General features: G+C 33.3%; 1 protein-coding gene across 2 annotated transcripts in view; it reads right to left on the bottom strand.

Moving 5' to 3' along the window:
• The window catches only part of Idh (isocitrate dehydrogenase [NADP] cytoplasmic), a 41,021-nt gene that overhangs the window by 15,318 nt on the left and 1,255 nt on the right, over positions 1–24,448 (bottom strand). The window contains exon 1 of one of the 2 annotated variants that reach the window (XM_075305805.1): positions 2,701–3,468. The exons of the other annotated variant lie outside the window; for it this stretch is intronic. Coding sequence (XP_075161920.1) covers positions 2,701–2,799 — 99 coding nt within the window. The 5' untranslated portion in view covers positions 2,800–3,468. Of the gene's footprint in view, positions 1–2,700; positions 3,469–24,448 lie in introns of those variants that run through there. 2 annotated transcript variants of the gene reach the window in all.

The raw sequence follows: 24,448 nt of genomic DNA on the forward strand, positions 1-24,448 counted from the left end.
GACAAAATTTTCTATAGAAAAAAAATTTTGACAAAATTTTCTATAGAAATAAAATTTTGACAAAATTTTCTATAGAAATAAAATTTTGACAAAATTTTCTATAGAAATAAAATTTTGACAACATTTTCTATAGAAATAAAATGTTGACAAAATTTTCTATAGAAATAAAATTTTGACAAAATTTTCTATAGAAATAAAATTTTGACAAAATTTTCTATAGAAATAAAATTTTGATAAAATTTTCTATAGAAATAAAATTTTGACAAAATTTTCTGTAGAAATAAAATTTTGACAAAATTTTCTATAGAAATAAAATTTTGACAAAATTTTCTATAGGAATAAAATTTTGACAAAATTTTCTATAGAAATAAAATGTTGACAAAATTTTCTATAGAAATAAAATTTTGACAAAATTTTCTATAGAAATAAAATTTTGACAAAATTTTCTATAGAAATAAAATTTTGCCAAAATTTTCTATAGGAATAAAATTTTGACAAAATTTTCTATAGAAATAAAATTTTGACAAAATTTTCTATAGAAATAAAATGTTGACAAAATTTTCTATAGAAATAAAATTTTGACAAAATTTTCTATAGAAATAAAATTTTGACAAAATTTTCTATAGAAATAAAATTTTGATAAAATTTTCTATAGAAATAAAATGTTGACAAAATTTTCTGTAGAAATAAAATTTTGACAAAATTTTCTATAGAAATAAAATTTTGACAAAATTTTCTATAGGAATAAAATTTTGACAAAATTTTCTATAGAAATAAAATGTTGACAAAATTTTCTATAGAAATAAAATTTTGACAAAATTTTCTATAGAAATAAAATTTTGAGAAAATTTTCTATAGAAATAAAATTTTGACAAAATTTTCTATAGGAATAAAATTTTGACAAAATTTTCTATAGAAATAAAATTTTGACAAAATTTTCTATAGAAATAAAATGTTGACAAAATTTTCTATAGAAATAAAATTTTGACAAAATTTTCTATAGAAATAAAATTTTGACAAAATTTTCTATAGAAATAAAATTTTGACAAAATTTTCTATAGAAATAAAATTTTGACAAAATTTTCTATAGGAATAAAATTTTGACAAAATTTTCTATAGGAATAAAATTTTGACAAAATTTTCTATAGAAATAAAATGTTGACAAAATTTTCTATAGAAATAAAATTTTGACAAAATTTTCTATAGAAATAAAATTTTGACAAAATTTTCTATAGAAATAAAATTTTGACAAAAATTTCTATAGAAATAAAATTTTGACAAAATTCTCTATAGAAATAAAATTTTGACAAAATTTTCTATAGAAATAAGATTTTGACAAAATTTTCTATAGAAATAAAACTTTGACAAAATTTTCTATAGAAATATAAAAGTTTTGGTATGTTATTTTTGGCGATATGGACCAATTTTTGTGTGATTGGCCATCGGCTATATATAACTAAAGACCGATATGGATCAATTTTTGCATGGCTGTTAGCGGCCATATACTAACGCAATGTAACAAATTTCAACCGAATCGGATGAATTGTGCTCCTCCAAGAGGTTCCGGAGGTCAAATCTGGGGATCGGTTTATATAGGGGCTATATATAATTATGGACCTATATGGACCAACTTTTGCATAGCTGTTAGCTGCCATATACTAACACTATATACCAAATTTCAAGCGAATCGGATGAATTTTGCTCCTCCAAGAGGTTCGGGAGATCAAATCTGGGGATCGGTTTATATAGGGGCTATATATAATTATGGTCCGATATGGACCCATTTTTGCATGGTTGGTAGAGACCATATACTAACACCATGTACCAAATTTCAGCCGGATCGGATGAAATTTGGTGCTCTTAGAGGCTCTGCAAGCCAAATCTGGGGATCGGTTTTTATGGGGACTATATATAATTTGGACCTATGTGGACCAATGTTTGCATGATTGTTTGAGACAATATACTAACACCACGTACCAAATTTCAAACGGATCGGATGAAGTTTGCTCCTCCAAGAAGCTCCGGAGGTCAAATCTGGGGATCGGTTTATATGGGGGCTATTTATAATTATAGACCGATATGGAACAATTTTTGCACTATATACTAACATCACGTACCAAATTTCGAACAGATAGGATGAATTTCGCTCCTTCAAGAGGCTCCGCAAGCCAAATCTGGGGGCTGTTTATAAGGGGACTATACGTAAAAGTGGTCCGATATGGCCCATTTGCAATACCATCCGACCTACATCAGTAACAATTACTTATGCGAAGTTTCCAGTCGATAGCTTCTTTTGTTCGGAAGTTAGCGTGATTTCAATAGACGGGCGGACGGACAGGCTTAGATGGACTCAGCATTTCACCACGACCCAGAATATATATACTTTATGGGGTCTTATAGCAATATTTTGATGTGTTACAAACGGAATGACAAAGTTAATATAGCCCCACCCTTGGGTGGAGGGTATAAAAATATTTAGTTAGAATGTTTTTCTGTTGCTACCTGTTTCTAAACATTTATCAAACGACCCTCATTCAGCCATATCAACAAGTAAATTAGCTTCACACTCCCGTTCCATAATTTGCTGTGTTCCACATCTTTTGAGGGCAGTTTTTATTTTGCGTGTGTGTGTTTTTTTTTTGGGATTTTGCTTAGTTTTATCAATTCTTTTTATTTGCATATTTGAATAAATTCTCTTACCCCAGCATAAGACATCATAAAGGCCGTATGTTCAACGGATGTTTTCAGCAATGTGGGTGCTGAGTACAAGCAACGCGTAGCCAAACGTAAAGAGAACATTTTTGCAGCGAGAGTATCGGAATGTGGTGGTGGTGTTGTTGATGTACGATTCGTATAGGTTTGATGGGAACTTAAACAAAAACTTTATTTTTAAACGAAAAATTGACTTCTTAACAATATAATACAAAATCTGGATTTATCTTCGTTTTCAATATTTTTTTTTCGTGGAAGATTTCTTAGTAAAATCACAATACTTATTAGTCTAACAATTAAACGAAGACTGATTTCTGATAATGGAAGTGGAAAAATAATTTAACTGTATAGAAAAATAGACTTTAGACAAACGAACGTTGTTGTAGTCTTCGTACAGATAGACGATGCCGGTCGCTTATTTTCTTCATTTAGGTTATGCAATGAAATGTTTATTATGTTTTTTTTTTCTTCGTTTCAATTTTAATTCATTTTTCAACACTACCCAGCTATTCCCATGTCCAACAATCAAAATCACTTGAATTGATAACAGGATTTCAAGGGGTGGGTATACATATAACACTGATAACAATGCTATTTCTAAGTGTAATTGTTGTAAACAAATACACACAAATAAAAATATATCTTCTCTAACACACAGTAATAACACTCTTAATTATTTTAAAAATGTAATTAAAAACAAAAAGTTTTGTACGAAGCGGATGGATGGTCAATTGTCATCCGTCTTTATCAATAGACAGTTTCGCCTCTTTGTGAAGACTAAGTTTCTGCTTCTTTGTTTTGACAGATTCTCTCTTGTTGTGTAAGAGTATACCCTATTTGAAGGCGTAAAAATACTCTCTTCACTAGCAACTTTATATCGATATGTGTTCTCTTAGGGAAGTGTTATTGTTGTTGAGAGTTTTTGTAGTGAGTGAGGATAATATGATAAGTTAAGGAAATTAATGTATAAGACTTATGCTGTTTTTATAGAAATCGCTACACAAAAAAATAAATGTATCCTAGGGCGTTTTCATTTCGCAAAAAATAAGTTGCCTTGGTGTTACACTAATTTTCCATCATTGTATAGTGTTATTGTTAATTCATAATATTGCCAGGGATATATGATCGAAAATCTATTAAAGGGTGATACGGTCAAAATTTGGTCAATATAAATAAACTTGATCAATTTTGCATTTAAAAAACCTGAACACCCCTCATTTTGAAGGTGTGTGTGTGTAGAATGTTGCTCCTATTTTGATTTTGGAATTCACTCTTCAGTTGTCAAAATGCCGTCCAAGCAAGAAGAGCAGCGTATCAAAATTTTGCTCGCGCATCGCACAAAATCCAAGCTATTCGCACGCAAAGCTAAGCAAAATCGCTAAAAGTTGCCAAATCAACCGTTACAAATGTAATTAAAGTGTTTGGGGAACGTTTGTCGACAGCCAGGAAGTCTGGATCGGGGGAAAAACGAAAACCGGAAGCCGCTGAGACGACAAAGAGAGTTGCCGGTAGTTTCAAGCGAAACCCTAACCTCTCTCTCCGAGATGCCGCAAATAAGCTGGGTGTATCGTTTACAACCGTGCATCGAGCCAAAAAACGAGCCGGACTATCGACTTACAAGAAGGTAGTGACTCCAAATCGCGATGATAAACAAAATACGACGGCCAAAGCGCGATCCCGGAGGCTGTACACGACGATGCTGACGAAGTTTGACTGCGTGGTAATGGACGACGGAACCTACGTCAAAGCCGACTACAAGCAGCTTCCGGGACAGGAGTTTTATACGGCAAAAGGAAGGGGAAAGATAGCAGATATTTTCAAGTACATAAAACTGTCAAAGTTCGCAAAGAAATATCTGGTTTGGCAAGCCATCTGTACCTGTGGCTTGAAAAGCAGCATTTTCATAGCTTCCGGGACTGTCAACCAAGAAATTTACGTGAAAGAGTGTTTGAATAAACGTCTGCTGCCTTTCCTGAAGAAACACGGTTGTTCCCTACTGTTTTGACCGGATTTGGCATCTTGCCATTACGGTAAAAAGGCCATGTGCAGGTGGTTCCCAAGGACAAGAACCCTCCCAACACGCCAGAGCTCCGCCCAATTGAGAAATACTGGGCTATTGTCAAGCGGAACCTAAAGAAGACCAAAAAACTGCTAAGGACGAGCAGCAGTTCAAGGCAAACTGGCTTTTTGCGGCGAAGAAGGTGGACAAGGTGGCTGTACAAAATCTGATGGCAGGTGTCAAGCGTGAGGCCCGGCAATTCGGATTTGGAAAAGCGAAAGCCTAACTGAATATTTTTCCTGAATTTTATACTAATTGAACTTGAAAAAGAAATTTAAAACGATTTCACCGATTTACACGCGTTTTCCCTTGACCAAATTTTGACCGTATCACCCTTTACAGTGTCCATTATATTTTGCAATTAATTCCATCTTTTTTCAACGACTGAGGCAAAATTTGAGTCTCAGACGCCGTGGCATAAAATCGGCTTCATTCTCTGGCTTAATGCTATCCTGCCAGCATTTTAAAGTTCCATTTCATTCTCATAACTACCACAGACTCGTAAGTGACACTACAACAATCGCCAACTATGATGGGGGGAAGCATATCAAAAAGTACGAAATGTACATGAAAGTGTTTTGCCATCACTATTGTTACAAGAGCCATTTTATATTTTGTGAAACGCCAAGCGAAACTAGCGAATATGAAGTGCTGAGAACAGGTATATTGGTGAACAATTTTCGACATTTCAAATGGAATAAAATTTAAAGGTATTTTTCAAGACACGCTGTCCCCATCAAGAATAAACACTGATAGACGCTGGAGCATAAGCCGAATATAGCACAATTGAAACTTAAACAGAAAAAAAGTATGTTGTAAAACTGATGCTAAATATTAGTTCATATTTATTGAAAAATTTTTATTTTGTGTTTTCTGTATTCCAAGTATGTCTCAAAAAATTTATGAACTAAATGGCAGTAAAATTTTAATGGCATACAAATTAGTTCAATTTTGACAAAAACAGAAGAAGTTTTTCGTACACTTTTCAAAAATAGTAAAAATGAACTACATCGTGGTTAAAATGGGGATGATCCAGCGCCTAAGATTTTTTCTTTATTTTTAGTTAATTTTTTCTTTTCGAGAAATATGAATTTCGTAAATGATAATTAAAAATCCAAAAATGTCGGAAAATTTTCGTTAGTTTAATGAATCTCAAAATTTGGAATACAATTTAGTTCAATTTTCGTACGGGATAGTTCATTTTTCCCATTATGTAGTTTACTTTTTTTCTGTGTATAAATCAACATAAGGCATTATGATAATTGTGTTTTTATTTGTATAAATGTTGTACCTGGAATAATGTATAAATTTTTATTCAAATTAATAAACATCTAAACAATCGTATTTTACTTGACCAAAATGATTCTTTTACAACTATCGTAAAGAGCAATTTTTGTAATAGTGGCTAAATTTATCTAAAAAGGCACCTAATAATTGCACTCTTGCGATACTTTTTTGTAGCAACTTGGCGTGTTACAACTTCTCAATAGTGGCGGCACTTTTGCAACGAGTTTTGAATATCATATTCGACTGTTTTCGACGTGGTGGGGATTCTCAGAAGAGCTTTCAAGTTCAAATAATGTTGGCAGGGCTATTGCATCATGAACAGAACATATACAAATATCTTTAATTATGGGTTTCCCAGATTTATTTGCTGTTTGAGAAATCGGGGAATTTCTTATACTTCCAAAATCCACTTTTATTGGATTTCAACTATCATTTGAAAACTCATATTCCGTTTTCATTATGCCCGAAATCTCTTCAGAGTAAATTTCTATTGAAAATATCAGCTGTTTCGTAGGGAACAACAACAAATGCCATTCAACTTAAAATAAATCAAAAGAAATCAACAGCTCGGCAGGTAATTTTATTTTGAAATAATAATATAGTTTTCTTTTTTTGTATTTTATAAATTTAATTTTTATTGTATATTTTCAATCAATATATAATAATATTCTATGTGAACTTAAAAATATGTTCCAATGTGTTTTTTTTCTCACCTAGTTAATTGGACATTGAACTATTAAGACAATGCAAAGTCAGGGTATTTGAAAACTACATCCACAGATGTTTAATATAAAACATTATATTACAATATGAGTTATAAATGGAAATACTGAGAAAAATTTTATTACTGAATTGTTTCTCAATACTATTAACCTTATACAATTAGGTCTACTGTATAAAGTTAGTTAATGGAGCTTTTTATGTGAATTTTTTTTAATCACAATAATCAATTTATTTTGTACTTGAAGCTAAACAACTAAACAAGACAGTGGATGTTTTTTTTTGTATAAGAAAAATTTCCGCGCTCACACAGTTTGTACTGAAAATGATTTCTCATCGAACATAAATAATTCGCGCGTGTAGGGAAGTTATCAATACTCATTGGATTTAACACAAATTGCAAACAGGCAGGCTTATCAGTAATTAAATACATTTGAATTAATATTTTTTGTCAAATATTTCCGCAGGCATAACTTAAAATGTACTTGATTTGAAATGCTTGGCCCATTGGGGCAAAAACAATAATGACCTGCAATTTCCAAAATATTAATAGAGAAAACGGGTAATGCCGTTTTTGCAATAACAATATTATCTAACAGGTTGGCTGATAAGTCCCCGGTCTAACAAAGAACAAGTATATACGGCCGTAAGTTCGGCCAGGCCGAAGCTTATGTACCCTCCACCATGGATTGCGTAGAAACTTCTACTGAAAACTGTCATCCACAATCGAATTACTTGGGTTGCGGTAACACTTGCCGATGGCAAGGTATCTTAAAACTTCCTAACACCGTCTTCTAAATTACAAGGTAGTCCATACGTAGTATATATTAAACTAAAAAGGCCGATTAAATACGTATATAATTAAGTTTAAAGTTTCTATAGAAATAAAATTTTTACAAAATTTTCTATATAAATAAAATGTTTACAAAATTTTCTACAGAAATAAAATTTTGACAAAATTTTCAATAGAAATAACATTTTGACAATGTTTTCCATAAAAATAAAATTTTGGTAGATTATTTTTGGCTCGAATGGCAACCATGAATATGAACCGATATGGACCAATTTTTGTGTGATTGGGGATCGGCTATATATAACTATAGACCGATATGCGCCAATTTTGGCATGGATATTAGCGGCCTTATACTAACACCACGTTGCAAATTTCAGATCGGATGAATTTTGCTCCTCCAAGAGGCTGGGGAAGGTTTATATGGGGGCTATATGTAATTATGGACCGATATGGACCAATTCTTGCATGTTGGTTAGAGACCACATTCTAACACCATGTTCCAAATTTCAGCCGGATCGGGTGAATTTTGCTCCTCCAAGAGGGTCCGGAAGACATCTGGGAATCGATTTATATGGGGGCTATGGACCGATATGGACCAATTTTTGCACGGTCATTAGAGAACATATACCAACACCATGTACCAAATTTCAGCCGGATCGAATGAAATTTTCGTTTCTTAGAGGCTCCGCAAGCCAAATCGGGGGATCGGTTTATATGGGGGCTATATATAATTATGGACCGATGTGGACCTATTTTTGCATGGTCATTAGAGAACATATACCAATACCATGTAGCAAATTTCAGGCGGATCGGATGAAATTTGCTTCTCTTAGAGGCTCCGCAAGCCAAATCGGGGGATCGGGTTATATAGGGGCATGGTGGTTAGAGACCATATACTAACACCATGTACCAAATTTCAGCCGGATCGGATTAAATTTGCTTCTCTTAGAGCGATCGCAAGCCAAATTTGGGGGTCCGTTTATATGGGGGCTATACGTAAAAGTGGACCGATATGGACCAATTTTTGCATGGTTGTTAGAGACCGTATACTTACACCATGTACCAAATTTCAGCCGGATCGGATGAAATTTGCTTCTCTTACAGCAATCGCAAGCGAAATTTGGGGGTCCGTTTATATGGGGGCTATACGTAAAAGTGGACCGATAGGGCCCATTTGCCATAAAATCCGACCTACATCAATAACAACTACTTGTGCCAAGTTTCAAGTCGATAGCTTGTTTCGTTCGGAAGTTAGCGTGATTTCAACAGACGGACGGACGGACATGCTCAGATCGACTCAGAATTTCACCACGACCCAGAATATATATACTTTATGGGGTCTTAGATCAATATTTCGATGTGTTACAAACGGAATGACAAAGTTAATATACCCCCCATCCTATGGTGGAGGGTATAAAAATACATTTTTTTGTCAAAATTCGTTTTTATACCCACCACCATAGAATGGTGTTGGTGGTATAATAAGTTTGTCATTCCGTTTGTAACACATCGAAATATCGATTTCCGACTATATAAAGTATATATATTCTTGATCAGGGAGAAATTCTAAGACGATATAACGATGTCCGTCTGTCTGTCTGGCTGTCTGTCTGTTGTAATCACGCTTCAATAATGAAGCAATCCTGCTGAAATTTTGCACAAACTCGTCTTTTGTCTGCAGGCAGGTCAAGTTCGAAGATGGGCTATATCGGTTCAGGTTTTGATATAGTCCCCATATAAACCGACCTCCCGATTTGGGATCTTCGGCTTATAGAAATCGTAGTTTTTATCCAATTTGCCTGAAATTTGAAATCTAGAGGTATTTTATGACCACAAATACGTGTGCCAAAAATTGTGAGTATCGGTCCATATTTTGGTATAGCCCCCATATAGACCGATCTCCCGATTTTACTTCTTGGGCTTATAGAAACCGCAGTTTTTATTCAATTTACCTGAAATTGGAAATCTAGAGGTATTGTAGGACCACAAATACGTGTGCCATAAATTGTGAGTACCGGTCCATGTTTTGGTATGGTCCCCATATAAAACGACCTCCCGATTTGGGGTCTTGGGCTTATAGAAACCGTAGTTTTTATTCAATTTACCTGAAATTGGAAATCTAGAGGTATTGTAGGACCACAAATACGTGTGCCAAAAATTGTGAGTACCGGTCCATGTTTTGGTATGGTCCCCATATAAACCGACCTCCCGATTTGGGGTCTTGGGTTTATAGAAATCGTAGTTTTTATCCAATATGCCTGAAATTTGAAATCTAGAGGTATTTTATGACCATAAAGAGGTGTGCCAAAAATGGTGAGTATCGGTCCATGTTTTGGTATAGCCCCCATACAGACCGATTTCCCGATTTTACTTCTTGGGCTTCTAGAATCCGAAGTTTTTATCCTATTTGCCTGAAATTGAAAATCTAGAGGTATTTTCGGGTCATAAAGAGGTGTGCCGAAAACGGTGAGTATCGGTCCATATTTTAGTATAGCCCCCATAAGAACGATCTCCCGATTTAACTCATTGGGTTTCTAGAAACCGTAGTTTTTATCTGATTTGCCTGAAATTGTAAATATTCTGGTATTTTAGGCTCACAAAACGTGTATCGGATTAAGTTTTTATCGGTCCATTTGGTAATGCCTCCATATAGACCGACTTCACTTCTTGAGGGTGTAGAAGGCGCACTGATCATGAAAATTGCTTGAAACTCAATGTAAAATTTCCGGATTTTACTTCTACAGATTTAAGATTTCAAATCAAGACGTTGTTTTATAATTTTCTTGCACACTTACAAGAGATGTTAATGATTCCTCTAAAACTCAAACAAAAATGGTTCTTATAAATCCAGAATCTGATATAGTCCTCATAGGTGAAATCTTTAAATTTATCTTCGGGAAGTGTCTTCAAATCCTCAAGCCCTCCTGAAATTTCAAAGGAATCCCTAATATTTGGTTCATGGTGGTGGGTATTTAAGATTCGGCCCGGCCGAACTTAGTGCTGTATATACTTGTTCTTCTTCATATGGGACCGTTTTGCCGCGATTTCGACCTTCAAACGCTTCAATAACGCCATATAATAGTCACTGTTGATGGTTTTTCCCTTTTCAAGATAATCGATAAAAATTATTCCATGCGCATCCCAAAAAATAGAGGCCTTTACTTTGCCAGCGGACTTTTGAAGCTTTCCGCCAAAGGTTATAGAAGAGGAAGATGGGAGATTGGCTACTGAGCACATCAAACCATTTACCACATTAGTTTAATACTCGAACCAAACACGTATACGATTAAAATTAAATTTTTCATTTAAAAAATAAAAACGAAAAACAGCTAAAAGATTACAAACATGTATTAAACTAATCTGGTAAATGCAACATTTGGTATGACGCAAGCCAATCTCCCATCTTCCTCTTTTATTATCTTTGCTTTCCGCGCTTCGGAGGCGGTTCACCGGTCGCTGTCCACTCAGCCGACTGTCGATTGGACTCAGGAGTGTATTGATGGAGCCATGTTCATCCATTGTCACATATCGACGGAAAAACTCGGGTGTATTACGAGTTAACAGCTGCAAACACCGCTCAGAATCATCAACACGTTGTTGTTTTTGGTCAAATGTGAGCTCGCGCGGCACCCATTTTGCACAGAGCTTCCGCATATCCAAATATTGATGAATGATATGACCAACACGTTCCTTTGATATCTTTAAGGCCTCTGCTATCTCGATCAACTTCATTTTACGGTCATTCAAAATCATTTTGTTGATTTTTTTTTTGATGTTTTCGTCGGTAACCACCTCTTTCGGGTGTCCACTGTGTTCACCGTGCTCATTTCACCACGCTTGAATTTTGCACACCAATCAATTATTGTTGATTTCCCTGGGGCAGAGTCCGGAAACTCATTATCAAGCGAAGTTTTTGCTTCCACCGTATTTTTTCCCTTCAGAAACCAGTATTTTATCAAAACACGAAATTCCTTTTTTTCCATTTTTTTTCACAATAACAAAAGTTGCTTCACAAAAGACGCCCTATCTCACAAACTAATTGACTTACAGACGTCAAATTTTAACACGAAACATTTGAAGGTTGGTACTATATAAAAATAATATGCATTTAATACTAGCGACGACATCTATGTGTAAGACCGGGGACTTATCAGCCAACCTGTTAAATGATTTTAGCAAACTTTTTCAGAGGCCCTTCGTATGTATTTTTTATCTTTTATCCGTATTCATGTTCTCGCTCCGCATTGGAATTCACTAAAATTCTCTCACCACCAACAACAATAACAACCGCAATTAAGAACACATACAACGATTTTTGCAAAAATTATTTTCTCCCTTTCTTGCTCGAAAAACTTGTTTTTGTTTGTTGAACTAAACAAATAACATCACGCCAGCCGGTGTTTTTTTCCTCTATTTTTATCTACTCTTCCAACTTTCTACATGCTATCATTTTTTTTCTTTATCATACAAAAGACAAAGCGGAGACTACAAGAAGACCATCGGAAATTATGATTTTGTTTTTATTGAATTATAGGTATGAGGCGATGATTTTTAGACGTACATACATATGTACATATGTATATGTAAGTGTTTAATAATTTGGGTACATAACCGATGTATTATGCATATGGTGACAATGACTCTTTATATTATGATTGTTATTGGAGAAGAGTAGGGTATGGGAGGGGCAATTTAAATGACAATCAACAGATAAAAGAATGACAATAATAACAAAAACTAGAGCATTAATCAGCTGATACACACATATTGACACGTTGTATGTGAGAAAAAGATTAATTTTAATGAAAGATAGAAGGAGAACACAAATAACGATTCATTTCATGAATTGTGAATTCTTTAGCAAATAACTAGAACTAAATATGATTGTTAATGAATCTTTGCATATGTATCAACTGAACAAACAGGTTTTTTTCAAAGCTTTTTTTTTTGTTAAGTAGAACACAAAGAAAGCGAATTACTGCTTAAAATAAACAAAAAAATGACCGATAAGTTATACAGTATGTCAAGAAAGTGTTTTGACAATACTATAAAAATTATGTTTTGTTCCAAAATTAAATATAATTTAATTTTAAAAAATATTTTATTATGTATTTTGCAAACTATACATATTTTATATTTCTCAAAACGAATTAACAACTCGATTTTTACTTCAATTATTTCTGGAATTTGAAATATTTGGCAATGTCAAAAGACTTTCTTGACATACTGTATGTAGAATATAAAGTACTTTTTGACTAGGCAAAATCGATTCTGCTACTGGATACTAGAGTGACCGCAACTTAAATGGGGCAAAAAAAAAATGTCAGAATCTTTTTCGCCTTAACCCCACAAAACGAAACCCCTTTCCTGATATTGGGATAGTCAAAAGTTAAGCCCGATTAAACGACGTTAACACGTGCCGCTCTTCTTTTTGGATCCGGAAGTGGTGCCAAATTGACGCAGAAGCGATGAATTTAACATGGGCTTGTCATAGAACGGATGTCCACCGTTTCAACAGCTGTTGCACTGAGTTTGCATCACTTCTTAAAGTGTGATGCGAATTCAGTGTTTTGTATGTGAATTAAGAAATTTTGTGATATTGTGACAAATAAACATTTTTAAATTTTTTTATGATTTTTAATGCATTATAACGCTTGTCTGGAACGTTTGACATCAAGTTTTTTCAAAAATTCGCAATTTTTCTAGAAAGGATTTAAGATTTTTTTCAGCAAAATTTAAATAATTTGTACCATTTTATTAACTCTTAATCTGTTTTTAGCCTGTTTGAAACAAAAAAATTTTAAATTTTGCTTTAAAAATGTGAAAAAAGCGAGTTATGAAAAAGATAACTCAAATGAACTTCCTGTGCAGTTAAAATAAAGAACATCTTTGGGAGGACATTTTTGGAAGTGCTTTTAAAGTTGTGCCTTAAGAAGAACTTCCAATTTTTTTTTGCTGGGTAGTAAAATTTTATTAGAGATACAAACACTATACCATTTTCCGCCAAAGAATTAGAATAGATTTTATTTTGGCGACACGCCGCCAGCCATAACGGTATTCCGTGGCGGATTTTGGGTTTCCCATAAGAAATACACGTAAACAAGTATTCGCCTATCGCTATGGTTATATTTACACACTTAATTTGGCGAAAAACCGCTAGCCATCACGGAATTTGGGGTCCTCATAAGAAATGCACGTAAAAAAGTGTTCGCCTGTCAGAACGCTGCCTACAGAACCGTAACAATGTGGCTTGACAATACCCGAGATCTACTGAGATCACTTAAAAATTGGAGCAAAGAATTGAGTTCCATTCGTTTTAGGCCAATATAAAGACTTCACCCATAAAGCCTAGTACTAAGTTTATGTTTTCGCACGAAAATGTATTATAAAAAAATAATTGCGGAAATTATACGCTCAAATAGTACTGAGTTTAACAAGAGAAAAAGCTAACAACGTATTGCAGCAACATTGTCAAAATTCGCGCGAAAACATAGCATGTTACGTCCCTGCCAACATTTTTTGAATTTGGGGGCGCTTCTGAGAATCCCCACTACGTCCAAAACAGTCGTATATGATATCCAAAACGCCTCGGAAAAGCGCCGTCACTATTGAGAAGTTGTACCACGCCAAGTTACTACAAAAAAGTATCGCATGAGTGCAATTATTAGGTGCCCTTCTGGATATATTTAGAAGGACGCCAATAAGAGCCCCTTCAAACAATCAGAGAAAGTACATTTTAAGATAGTTGTAAAAGAATCATTGTGGACAAGTAAAACGCGATTGTTTATTAATTTTATTAAACATTTATAATTATTATATGAATGAATACTAATAAAAAAATTCATAAATATAACATTTATAGGACTATCGTCACATTTAACATATTTTTATGCATTAATAAAAGATTGATGTTGAGTTACATGTTGTAGCGTCTATCAGCCAGTGCTTTTATTCCCAATGGAGGCAGCGTGCCTGGGAAAGTATTTAAAAAACTATCACTTTATTCCATTTGGAAAGTCAAAAATTGTTCACCAATATACCTTTTACAATTTTAAGCGAAATAACTATGTTTTCAGCACTTTATTATCGTTTTTATTTAAATAAATTATAAGAAGCTAGTTATGCTTGGTGTTTCACAAAATATAAAATGGCTCTTGTAACAATAGTGATGGCAACATACTTTCATGCGAATAGTGATGGCAAAATACTATCACAGTGTGCGATTGTTGCAGTGTCACGAGTCTGTGGTAGCGATGAGGATGAAATGGAACTTTGAAATGCTGGCAGGGGTTATTTCCCATGCGAAAAATGACAGCTGACCATAAATCATAATGTAGTATTAATTGTTTTTTTGCTGTGAACGTTAAAGAGCAAAAAAGTCAACACACAAAAAACTAAAACTTAGTGATGAAGACGAATAAATTAATAGGATCTATAAAAAAATAATAAAATAGTATGGGTAAATACCGAGAAAAATCATGGTAACTCACGAACACACGTTTTGTGTAATGCCAATATAACAATATCAAATAAAAAATTGACGCTTTTTATGTCGAATCAGCTGTTTTATATTGCTTGAAGTTATTTGGACACACTATTCAATTAAAATAACCACAGGTTTGTGATGTTTTAGTACTAAAACAAGTCACCTGATATATCCCCATTGCAAATCTCTCGAAATCAATCGAGATTTAAGCTGGAATCAACTTTCAGAAAATTCCTCATATTCACCGTACAATGTTTACTAAAGATACTGCCAAGTTTCGGTTTGGAACAGTTCCTATGAATAAAAGTCATATGTAACAAAATGGGTGATCAGACTTTCCCCGCTTGAATAAGAATCATCTCCTTGTGTTTCTGCGGTGTAAACAAAAAATTAATTCAAAATGATTGTTTGCACAAATCTAATGTAAACAGCAAATTAAGGGGGAAGGTATATTTAGAAGCCGGCCTATGCTATCAGAGAGATTTGCCAAATCATTCTGTCCATATACATACATACTCATGGAAGTGTTTAGAAATTCTATAGGAATTTGATATTGCATGTACTTGTTTACCTTTTATCAACCACAAATATAAAATGATAAAAGTGAGATTAGATTGCGTTATGGTGTATGGCTGGCTGTGGATATGGGTTATCCGTTAATGAATTGATTTTTTTTTTGTACTTAATGCAATCTCGAAGCACCTTAAGGTCGAGAGATTGAACACTTGTTCTATTGAAGCTATATGTTTCTCATATACTTTACAATAAATTCGTTTTAATTTTCTTAATGAATATTCATTAAAAACAATAGAAATAAAGTGTTTGTTGGTTTTTCATAAATTTTGTGGTTTTCGAACTTTTAATGTCATTATGTATGTATGAGTGTATGCAAATGCATAATTTTATAGATTGAATACGTAAAGAAAAAAAAAAAAAAAGAAATTCAAACGAATTTGCATTTCAACTTTGCCCCCGCTATATTTTGTCTCATCAGTCAATATCCAGTTTTTAAAACTGAGAGTTCGTAATTTCATATGAACAGGGTTACCATGTATGCCAATTTGTTTTATTTCAAATTAGCAATGCACCAATGTTCACTTACAAATCATGTACACAAATTCTGCATAAATGTAAGATTTTCTATTGATATCATTATAGCATAGGGTCAAACCCTATGCTATGAAGATATACACAAAAAAAAATTCATGAACATTTTTCCAATTAAAATCTTAGTTGAGTTTTAAAAAATATTCATTTAAAATTTTAATTTATGCAACACATTTTTTAAATTGAAACTTAATTTTTAATTAATTTTTTTTTAATTGACTTTCAATTTACTTTCAATTAATTTTTTAATTGATGCAATCATTTCTGTGATTGAAGACATTTCAATTAATTAATTGGATCAATTAATTTCGTGATTGAATTAGATTTTTTTGTGTGTGTAGTTAAACTAAAGAACATCTTTGGGAGGATATTTTTTGGAAGTGCTTTTAATGCCTTTAGAAGAACTTCCAATTTTTTTTGCTGGGTATGCTTAATAATCCATATGTAGGCTTAATAAAACTTTCTTATAAACAACAAGTATATACGGCCGTAAGTTCGTCCAGGCCGAAGCTTATGTATCCTCTATCATGGATTGCGTAGAAACTTCTACTGAAGATTGTCATCCACAATCGAATTACTTGGGTTGCGGTATCACTTGCCGATGGCAAGGTATCTTAAAACTTCCTAACACCGTCTTCTAAATTGCAAGGAAGTCCAAATGTGGTACCTATTAAACCAAAAAAGGCCATTTAAATACGTATATAATTAAGTTTGATAAAATATAGAAATAACATTTTGATAAAAGTTTCTATAGAAATAAAATTATAAAAAAATTTTTTACAACATTTTATATAGAATTAAAATTTGGAGAAAATTTTCTATAGAAATAAAATTTTGACAAAACTTTCTATAGAAATAAAATTTTGACAAAATTTTCTATACAAATAAAATTTTGACAACATTCTCTATAGAATTTAAATTTTGACAAAATTTTCTATAGAAATAACATTTTGACAACATTCTCTATAGAATTTAAATTTTGACAAAATTTTCTATAGACATAACATTTTGACAAAATTTTCTATAGAATTAAAATTTTGACAAACATATTCTATAGAAATAAAATTTTGCCAAAATTTTCTATAGAAATAAATTTTGAAAAAATTTTCTATAGGAATAACATTTTGACAAAATTTTCCATAAAAATTAAATTTTGACAAAATTTTCGATAGAAATAAAATTTTGGTAGATTATTTTTGGCTCGAGTGGCAACCATGATTATGAACCGATATGGACCAATTTTTGTGTGATGAGGGATCGGCTATATATAACTATAGTCCTGTATGGACCAATTTTTGGCATGATTATTAGCGACCATATACTAGCACCACGTTGCAAATTTCAACCGGATCGGATGAATTTTGCTTCTCCAAGAGGCTCCGGAGATCAAATCTGCGATTGTTGCAGTGTCACGAGTCTGTGGTAGCGATGAGGATGAAATGGAACTTTGAAATGCTGGCAGGGGTTATTTCCCATGCGAAAAATGACAGCTGACCATAAATCATAATGTAGTATTAATTGTTTTTTTGCTGTGAACGTTAAAGAGCAAAAAAGTCAACACACAAAAAACTAAAACTTAGTGATGAAGACGAATAAATTAATAGGATCTATAAAAAAATAATAAAATAGTATGGGTAAATACCGAGAAAAATCATGGTAACTCACGAACACACGTTTTGTGTAATGCCAATATAACAATATCAAATAAAAAATTGACGCTTTTTATGTCGAATCAGCTGTTTTATATTGCTTGAAGTTATTTGGACACACTATTCAATTAAAATAACCACAGGTTTGTGATGTTTTAGTACTAAAACAAGTCACCTGATATATCCCCATTGCAAATCTCTCGAAATCAATCGAGATTTAAGCTGGAATCAACTTTCAGAAAATTCCTCATATTCACCGTACAATGTTTACTAAAGATACTGCCAAGTTTCGGTTTGGAACAGTTCCTATGAATAAAAGTCATATGTAACAAAATGGGTGATCAGACTTTCCCCGCTTGAATAAGAATCATCTCCTTGTGTTTCTGCGGTGTAAACAAAAAATTAATTCAAAATGATTGTTTGCACAAATCTAATGTAAACAGCAAATTAAGGGGGAAGGTATATTTAGAAGCCGGCCTATGCTATCAGAGAGATTTGCCAAATCATTCTGTCCATATACATACATACTCATGGAAGTGTTTAGAAATTCTATAGGAATTTGATATTGCATGTACTTGTTTACCTTTTATCAACCACAAATATAAAATGATAAAAGTGAGATTAGATTGCGTTATGGTGTATGGCTGGCTGTGGATATGGGTTATCCGTTAATGAATTGATTTTTTTTTTGTACTTAATGCAATCTCGAAGCACCTTAAGGTCGAGAGATTGAACACTTGTTCTATTGAAGCTATATGTTTCTCATATACTTTACAATAAATTCGTTTTAATTTTCTTAATGAATATTCATTAAAAACAATAGAAATAAAGTGTTTGTTGGTTTTTCATAAATTTTGTGGTTTTCGAACTTTTAATGTCATTATGTATGTATGAGTGTATGCAAATGCATAATTTTATAGATTGAATACGTAAAGAAAAAAAAAAAAAAAGAAATTCAAACGAATTTGCATTTCAACTTTGCCCCCGCTATATTTTGTCTCATCAGTCAATATCCAGTTTTTAAAACTGAGAGTTCGTAATTTCATATGAACAGGGTTACCATGTATGCCAATTTGTTTTATTTCAAATTAGCAATGCACCAATGTTCACTTACAAATCATGTACACAAATTCTGCATAAATGTAAGATTTTCTATTGATATCATTATAGCATAGGGTCAAACCCTATGCTATGAAGATATACACAAAAAAAAATTCATGAACATTTTTCCAATTAAAATCTTAGTTGAGTTTTAAAAAATATTCATTTAAAATTTTAATTTATGCAACACATTTTTTAAATTGAAACTTAATTTTTAATTAATTTTTTTTTAATTGACTTTCAATTTACTTTCAATTAATTTTTTAATTGATGCAATCATTTCTGTGATTGAAGACATTTCAATTAATTAATTGGATCAATTAATTTCGTGATTGAATTAGATTTTTTTGTGTGTGTAGTTAAACTAAAGAACATCTTTGGGAGGATATTTTTTGGAAGTGCTTTTAATGCCTTTTAATTGCGTAGAAACTTCTACTGAAGATTGTCATCCACAATCGAATTACTTGGGTTGCGGTATCACTTGCCGATGGCAAGGTATCTTAAAACTTCCTAACACCGTCTTCTAAATTGCAAGGAAGTCCAAATGTGGTACCTATTAAACCAAAAAAGGCCATTTAAATACGTATATAATTAAGTTTGATAAAATATAGAAATAACATTTTGATAAAAGTTTCTATAGAAATAAAATTATAAAAAAATTTTTTACAACATTTTATATAGAATTAAAATTTGGAGAAAATTTTCTATAGAAATAAAATTTTGACAAAACTTTCTATAGAAATAAAATTTTGACAAAATTTTCTATACAAATAAAATTTTGACAACATTCTCTATAGAATTTAAATTTTGACAAAATTTTCTATAGAAATAACATTTTGACAACATTCTCTATAGAATTTAAATTTTGACAAAATTTTCTATAGACATAACATTTTGACAAAATTTTCTATAGAATTAAAATTTTGACAAACATATTCTATAGAAATAAAATTTTGCCAAAATTTTCTATAGAAATAAATTTTGAAAAAATTTTCTATAGGAATAACATTTTGACAAAATTTTCCATAAAAATTAAATTTTGACAAAATTTTCGATAGAAATAAAATTTTGGTAGATTATTTTTGGCTCGAGTGGCAACCATGATTATGAACCGATATGGACCAATTTTTGTGTGATGAGGGATCGGCTATATATAACTATAGTCCTGTATGGACCAATTTTTGGCATGATTATTAGCGACCATATACTAGCACCACGTTGCAAATTTCAACCGGATCGGATGAATTTTGCTTCTCCAAGAGGCTCCGGAGATCAAATCTGGGGAACGGTTTATATGGGGGCTATATATAATTATGGACCGATATGGACCAATTCTTGCATGGTTATTAGAGACCATATACTAACACCACGTACCATATTTCAAACAGATCGGATAAATTTTGCTACTGCAAGGGGCTCCTAAGGTCAAATCTGGGGATCGGTTTATATGGGGGATATATATAATTATGGACTGATATGGACCAATTTTTGCATGGTTGTTGGAGACCATATACTAACACCATGTACAAAATTTCAACCGGATCAGATGAATTTTGCTCCTCTAAGAGGCTCCGGAGTTCAAATCTGGGGATCGGTTTATATGGGGGCTATATATAATTATGGACCGATATGGACCAATTCTTGCATGGTTATTAGAGACCATATAGTAACACCACTTACCAAATTTCAACCGGATAAATTTTGCTCCTGCAAGGGGCTCCGGAGGTCAAATCTGGGGATCGGTTTATATGGGGGATATATATAATTATGGACCAATTTTTGCATGGTTGTTGGAGACCATATACTAACATCACGTACCAAATTTCAACCAGATCGGATGAAATTTGCTGCTCTTAGAGGGTCCGCAAACCAAATCTGGGGATCGGCTTATATGGGGGCTATATATAATTATGGACCGATGTGGACCAATTTTTGCATGGTCATTAGAGAACATATACCAACACCATGTACCAAATTTCAGCCAGATCGGATGAAATTTGCTTCTCTTAGAGGCCCCGCAAGCCAAATCGGGGGATCGGTCTATACAGTCGAAGCTCTGTTTAACGAATATCCCATTTAGCGAAAATCCAGTTTAACGAACGTCCAAGTTCTTAACATTGAGTATTCTAAATAACGAACGGTTGAAGAAAATTTACGTTCGATTTAACGAAAATGCTTTTAATCTTAAGAAAATAAACAACAAAAAATCAGCAGTATTTGACGATTGTGAGAATGGCTTAAGTACTTAGGAAATGTCCACAAAGTACGGCATTCCCAAAATATTTTGATTCCATCAAATGTTTGCAAACACATATTCAATGGCCGGGTATCTAGGTAAAGTTAAGTTAGGTAGAGTGGCAGCTCCGGTACGGGAAATGGATCTACCACAGAACCGGTACAGGACCACTCCCTGGTGTGAATAGACCAGTCCCAGTTCTGGTCGAAACGTATGGAAGGGACCGGACACTTTAACACGGGTTTGTAGTTGACGGGAGGTAAATTTACACGGCAGGACACGGCTCATTCCAAAGTACATGACCTGGGAGAACTTAGTAGGACTAGACAGGTCCTCATGAGAGTTTGGGACAAACTCTTAGAAACCGGCATTATTTTGATTATCCCAATTGCACCAGAGAGAAAAACATTTGAAATATGTTGACCCATAGGCAAATGTATAGATCCAATTCAATTTTAAAATCAAGAGAGTATAGAAATCAATAAATTCTATGAAAATTTAAAAACTGCGACAAACTGCGCACATCTATTCCGACAGGAGCAGCATAGTAATAGTGTATATAGGACTTTTTAGGAAGATGCTACTATAAACACTACATATGCCAGGCCCATCTTGAAACCGGGGACTGGAAACAAATTAAGCAATTCGTTTAAGAAGTTAGAGCACACAAATATTGACATGGGTTTATAAAGGCCTCCATAAGACAGCAAATCTTGGATCCTCTTTTCAATCTAACCTAACCTAGATATGTCAAGTTCATCTCAGTTTTGTAGGATTATTTAAAGTAATATTTTTTAAGTGCCTCTGTAGTTAAATTTTGCCAAATGCTTATGAATTTTTACTCATCTGGTAAAAAAACTAAGATTTTCAATACAAGTTACCATATAATATTCCCGTTCGATTTAACGAATTTTTCTAAATAACGAAAGGGTCTGACAATATATCGTTCGTTAAACCGAGCTTCGACTGTATATAATTATGGACCGATATGGACCAAATTTTGTATGGTCGTTAAAGACCATATACTTACACCATGTATCAAATTTCGGATGAAATATGCTACACTTATAGGCTCCGCAAGCCAAATCTGGGGGTCCGTTTATATTTGGGGCTATACGTAAAAGTGGACCGATATGGCTCATTTGCAATACCATCCGACCTACATGAATAACAACTACTTGTGCCAAGTTTGAAGTCGATAGCTTGTTTCGTTCGGATGTTACCGTGATTTCAACAGACGGACGGACGGACGACATGCTTAGATCGACTCAGAATTTCACCACGACCCAGAATATATATACTTTATGGGTCTTAGAGCAATACTTCGATGTGTTACAAACGGAATGACAAAGTTAATATACCCCCCATTCTATGGTGGAGGGTACAATAATAACACTATAAGAAAATAACGTGTATACGACAACGAAGTTTTGTTTTTATACCCTCCACCATAGGATGGGGGTATATTAACTTTGTCATTCCGTTTGTAACACATCGAAATATTGCTCTAAGACCCCATAAAGTATATATATTCTGGGTCGTGGTGAAATTCTGAGTCGATCTAAGCATGTCCGTCCGTCCGTCCGTCTGTTCGTCTGTCCGGCTGTCCGTCCGTCTGTGGAAATCACGCTAACTTCCGAACGAAACAAGCTATCGACTTGAAACTTGGCACAAGTAGTTGTTATTGATGTAGGTTGGATGGTATTGAAAATGGGCCATATCGGACCACGTTTACGTATAGCCCCCATATAAACCGATCCCCAAATTTGGTTTGGGGAGCCTCCCGGAGCAGCAAAATTCATCCGATCCGGTTGAAATTTGGTACGTGGTCTTAGTATACGGTCTCTAACAACCATGCAAAAATTGGTCCATATCGGTCCATAAATATATATAGCCCCCATATAAACAGATCCCCAGATTTGACCTCCGGAGACTTTTGGAGGGGCAAAATTCATCCGATCCGGTTGAAATTTGGTACCTGATGTTAGTATACGACCTCTAATAACCATGCAAAACTTGGTCCATATCGGTCCATAATTATATATAGCTCCCATATAAACCGATCCCCAGATTTGTCCACCGGAGCCTCTTGGAGGAGCAAAATTCATCCGATCCGGTTGAAATTTAGTACGTGGTCTTAGTATACGGTTTTTAACAACCATGCAAAAATTGGTCCATATCGGTCCATAATTATATATAGCCCCCATATAAACCGATCCCCAGATTTGACCTCCGGAGCCACTTGGAGGGGCAAAATTCATCCGATCCGGTTGAAATTTGGTACCTGATGTTAGTTTACGGCCTCTAATAACCATGCAAAAATTGGTCCATATCGGTCCATAATTATATATAGTCCCCATATAAACCGATCCCCAGATTTGACCTCCGGAGCCTCTTGGAAGAGCAAAATTCATCCGATCCAGTTGAAATTTGGTACATGGTGTTAGTATATGGTCTCTAACAACCATGCAAAAATTGGTCCATATCGGTCCATAATTATATATAGTTCCCATATAAACCGTCCCCAGATTTGACGTCCGGAACCTCTTGGAGGAGCAAAAGTCATCCGATACGGTTGAAATTTGGTACATTTTGTCAATATATGGCCTCTAACAGCCATGTAAAAATTGGTCCATATCGGTCTTTAGTTATATATAGCCGATGACTTATTACACAAAAATTGGTCCATATCGCCAAAAACAATCTACCAAAACTTTATTTCCATAGAAAATTTTGTCAAATTTTATTACTATAGAAAGTTTTGTCAAAATTTCATTTCTATAGAAAGTTTTGTCAAAAGTTTATTTCTATACAAATGTTTGTCAAAATTTTATTTCCATAGAAGATTTTGTCAAAATTTCATTTCTATACAAAATTTTGCCAACATTTTATTTCTATAGAAATTTTTGTCAAAATTGTATTGCTATAGAAAATTTTGTCAACATTTTACTTCCATAGAAAATTTTGTTAACATTTTATTTCTATAGAAAATTTTGTCAAGTTTTTATTTCTATAGAAAATTTTGTCAAATTTTTATTTCTATAGAAAATTTTGTCAAAATTTTATGTCTATAGAAAATTTTGTCAAGGTTTCATTTCTATAGAAAATTTTGTCAAAATTTTATTTCTATAGAAAATTTTGTCAAACTAGATTATATACGTATTTAATCGGCCTTTTTTTTTGTTTAATATATACCCCGTATGGGCTAACTTACAATTTAGAAGACAGTGTTAAAAAGTTTTACGATACCTTGCCACCGGCAAGTGTTATCGCAACCCAAGTAATTCGATTGTGGATG

This window comes from Haematobia irritans, chromosome 4, assembly GCF_050003625.1.
Source record: "Haematobia irritans isolate KBUSLIRL chromosome 4, ASM5000362v1, whole genome shotgun sequence".
Lineage (NCBI taxonomy): Eukaryota > Metazoa > Arthropoda > Insecta > Diptera > Muscidae > Haematobia > Haematobia irritans.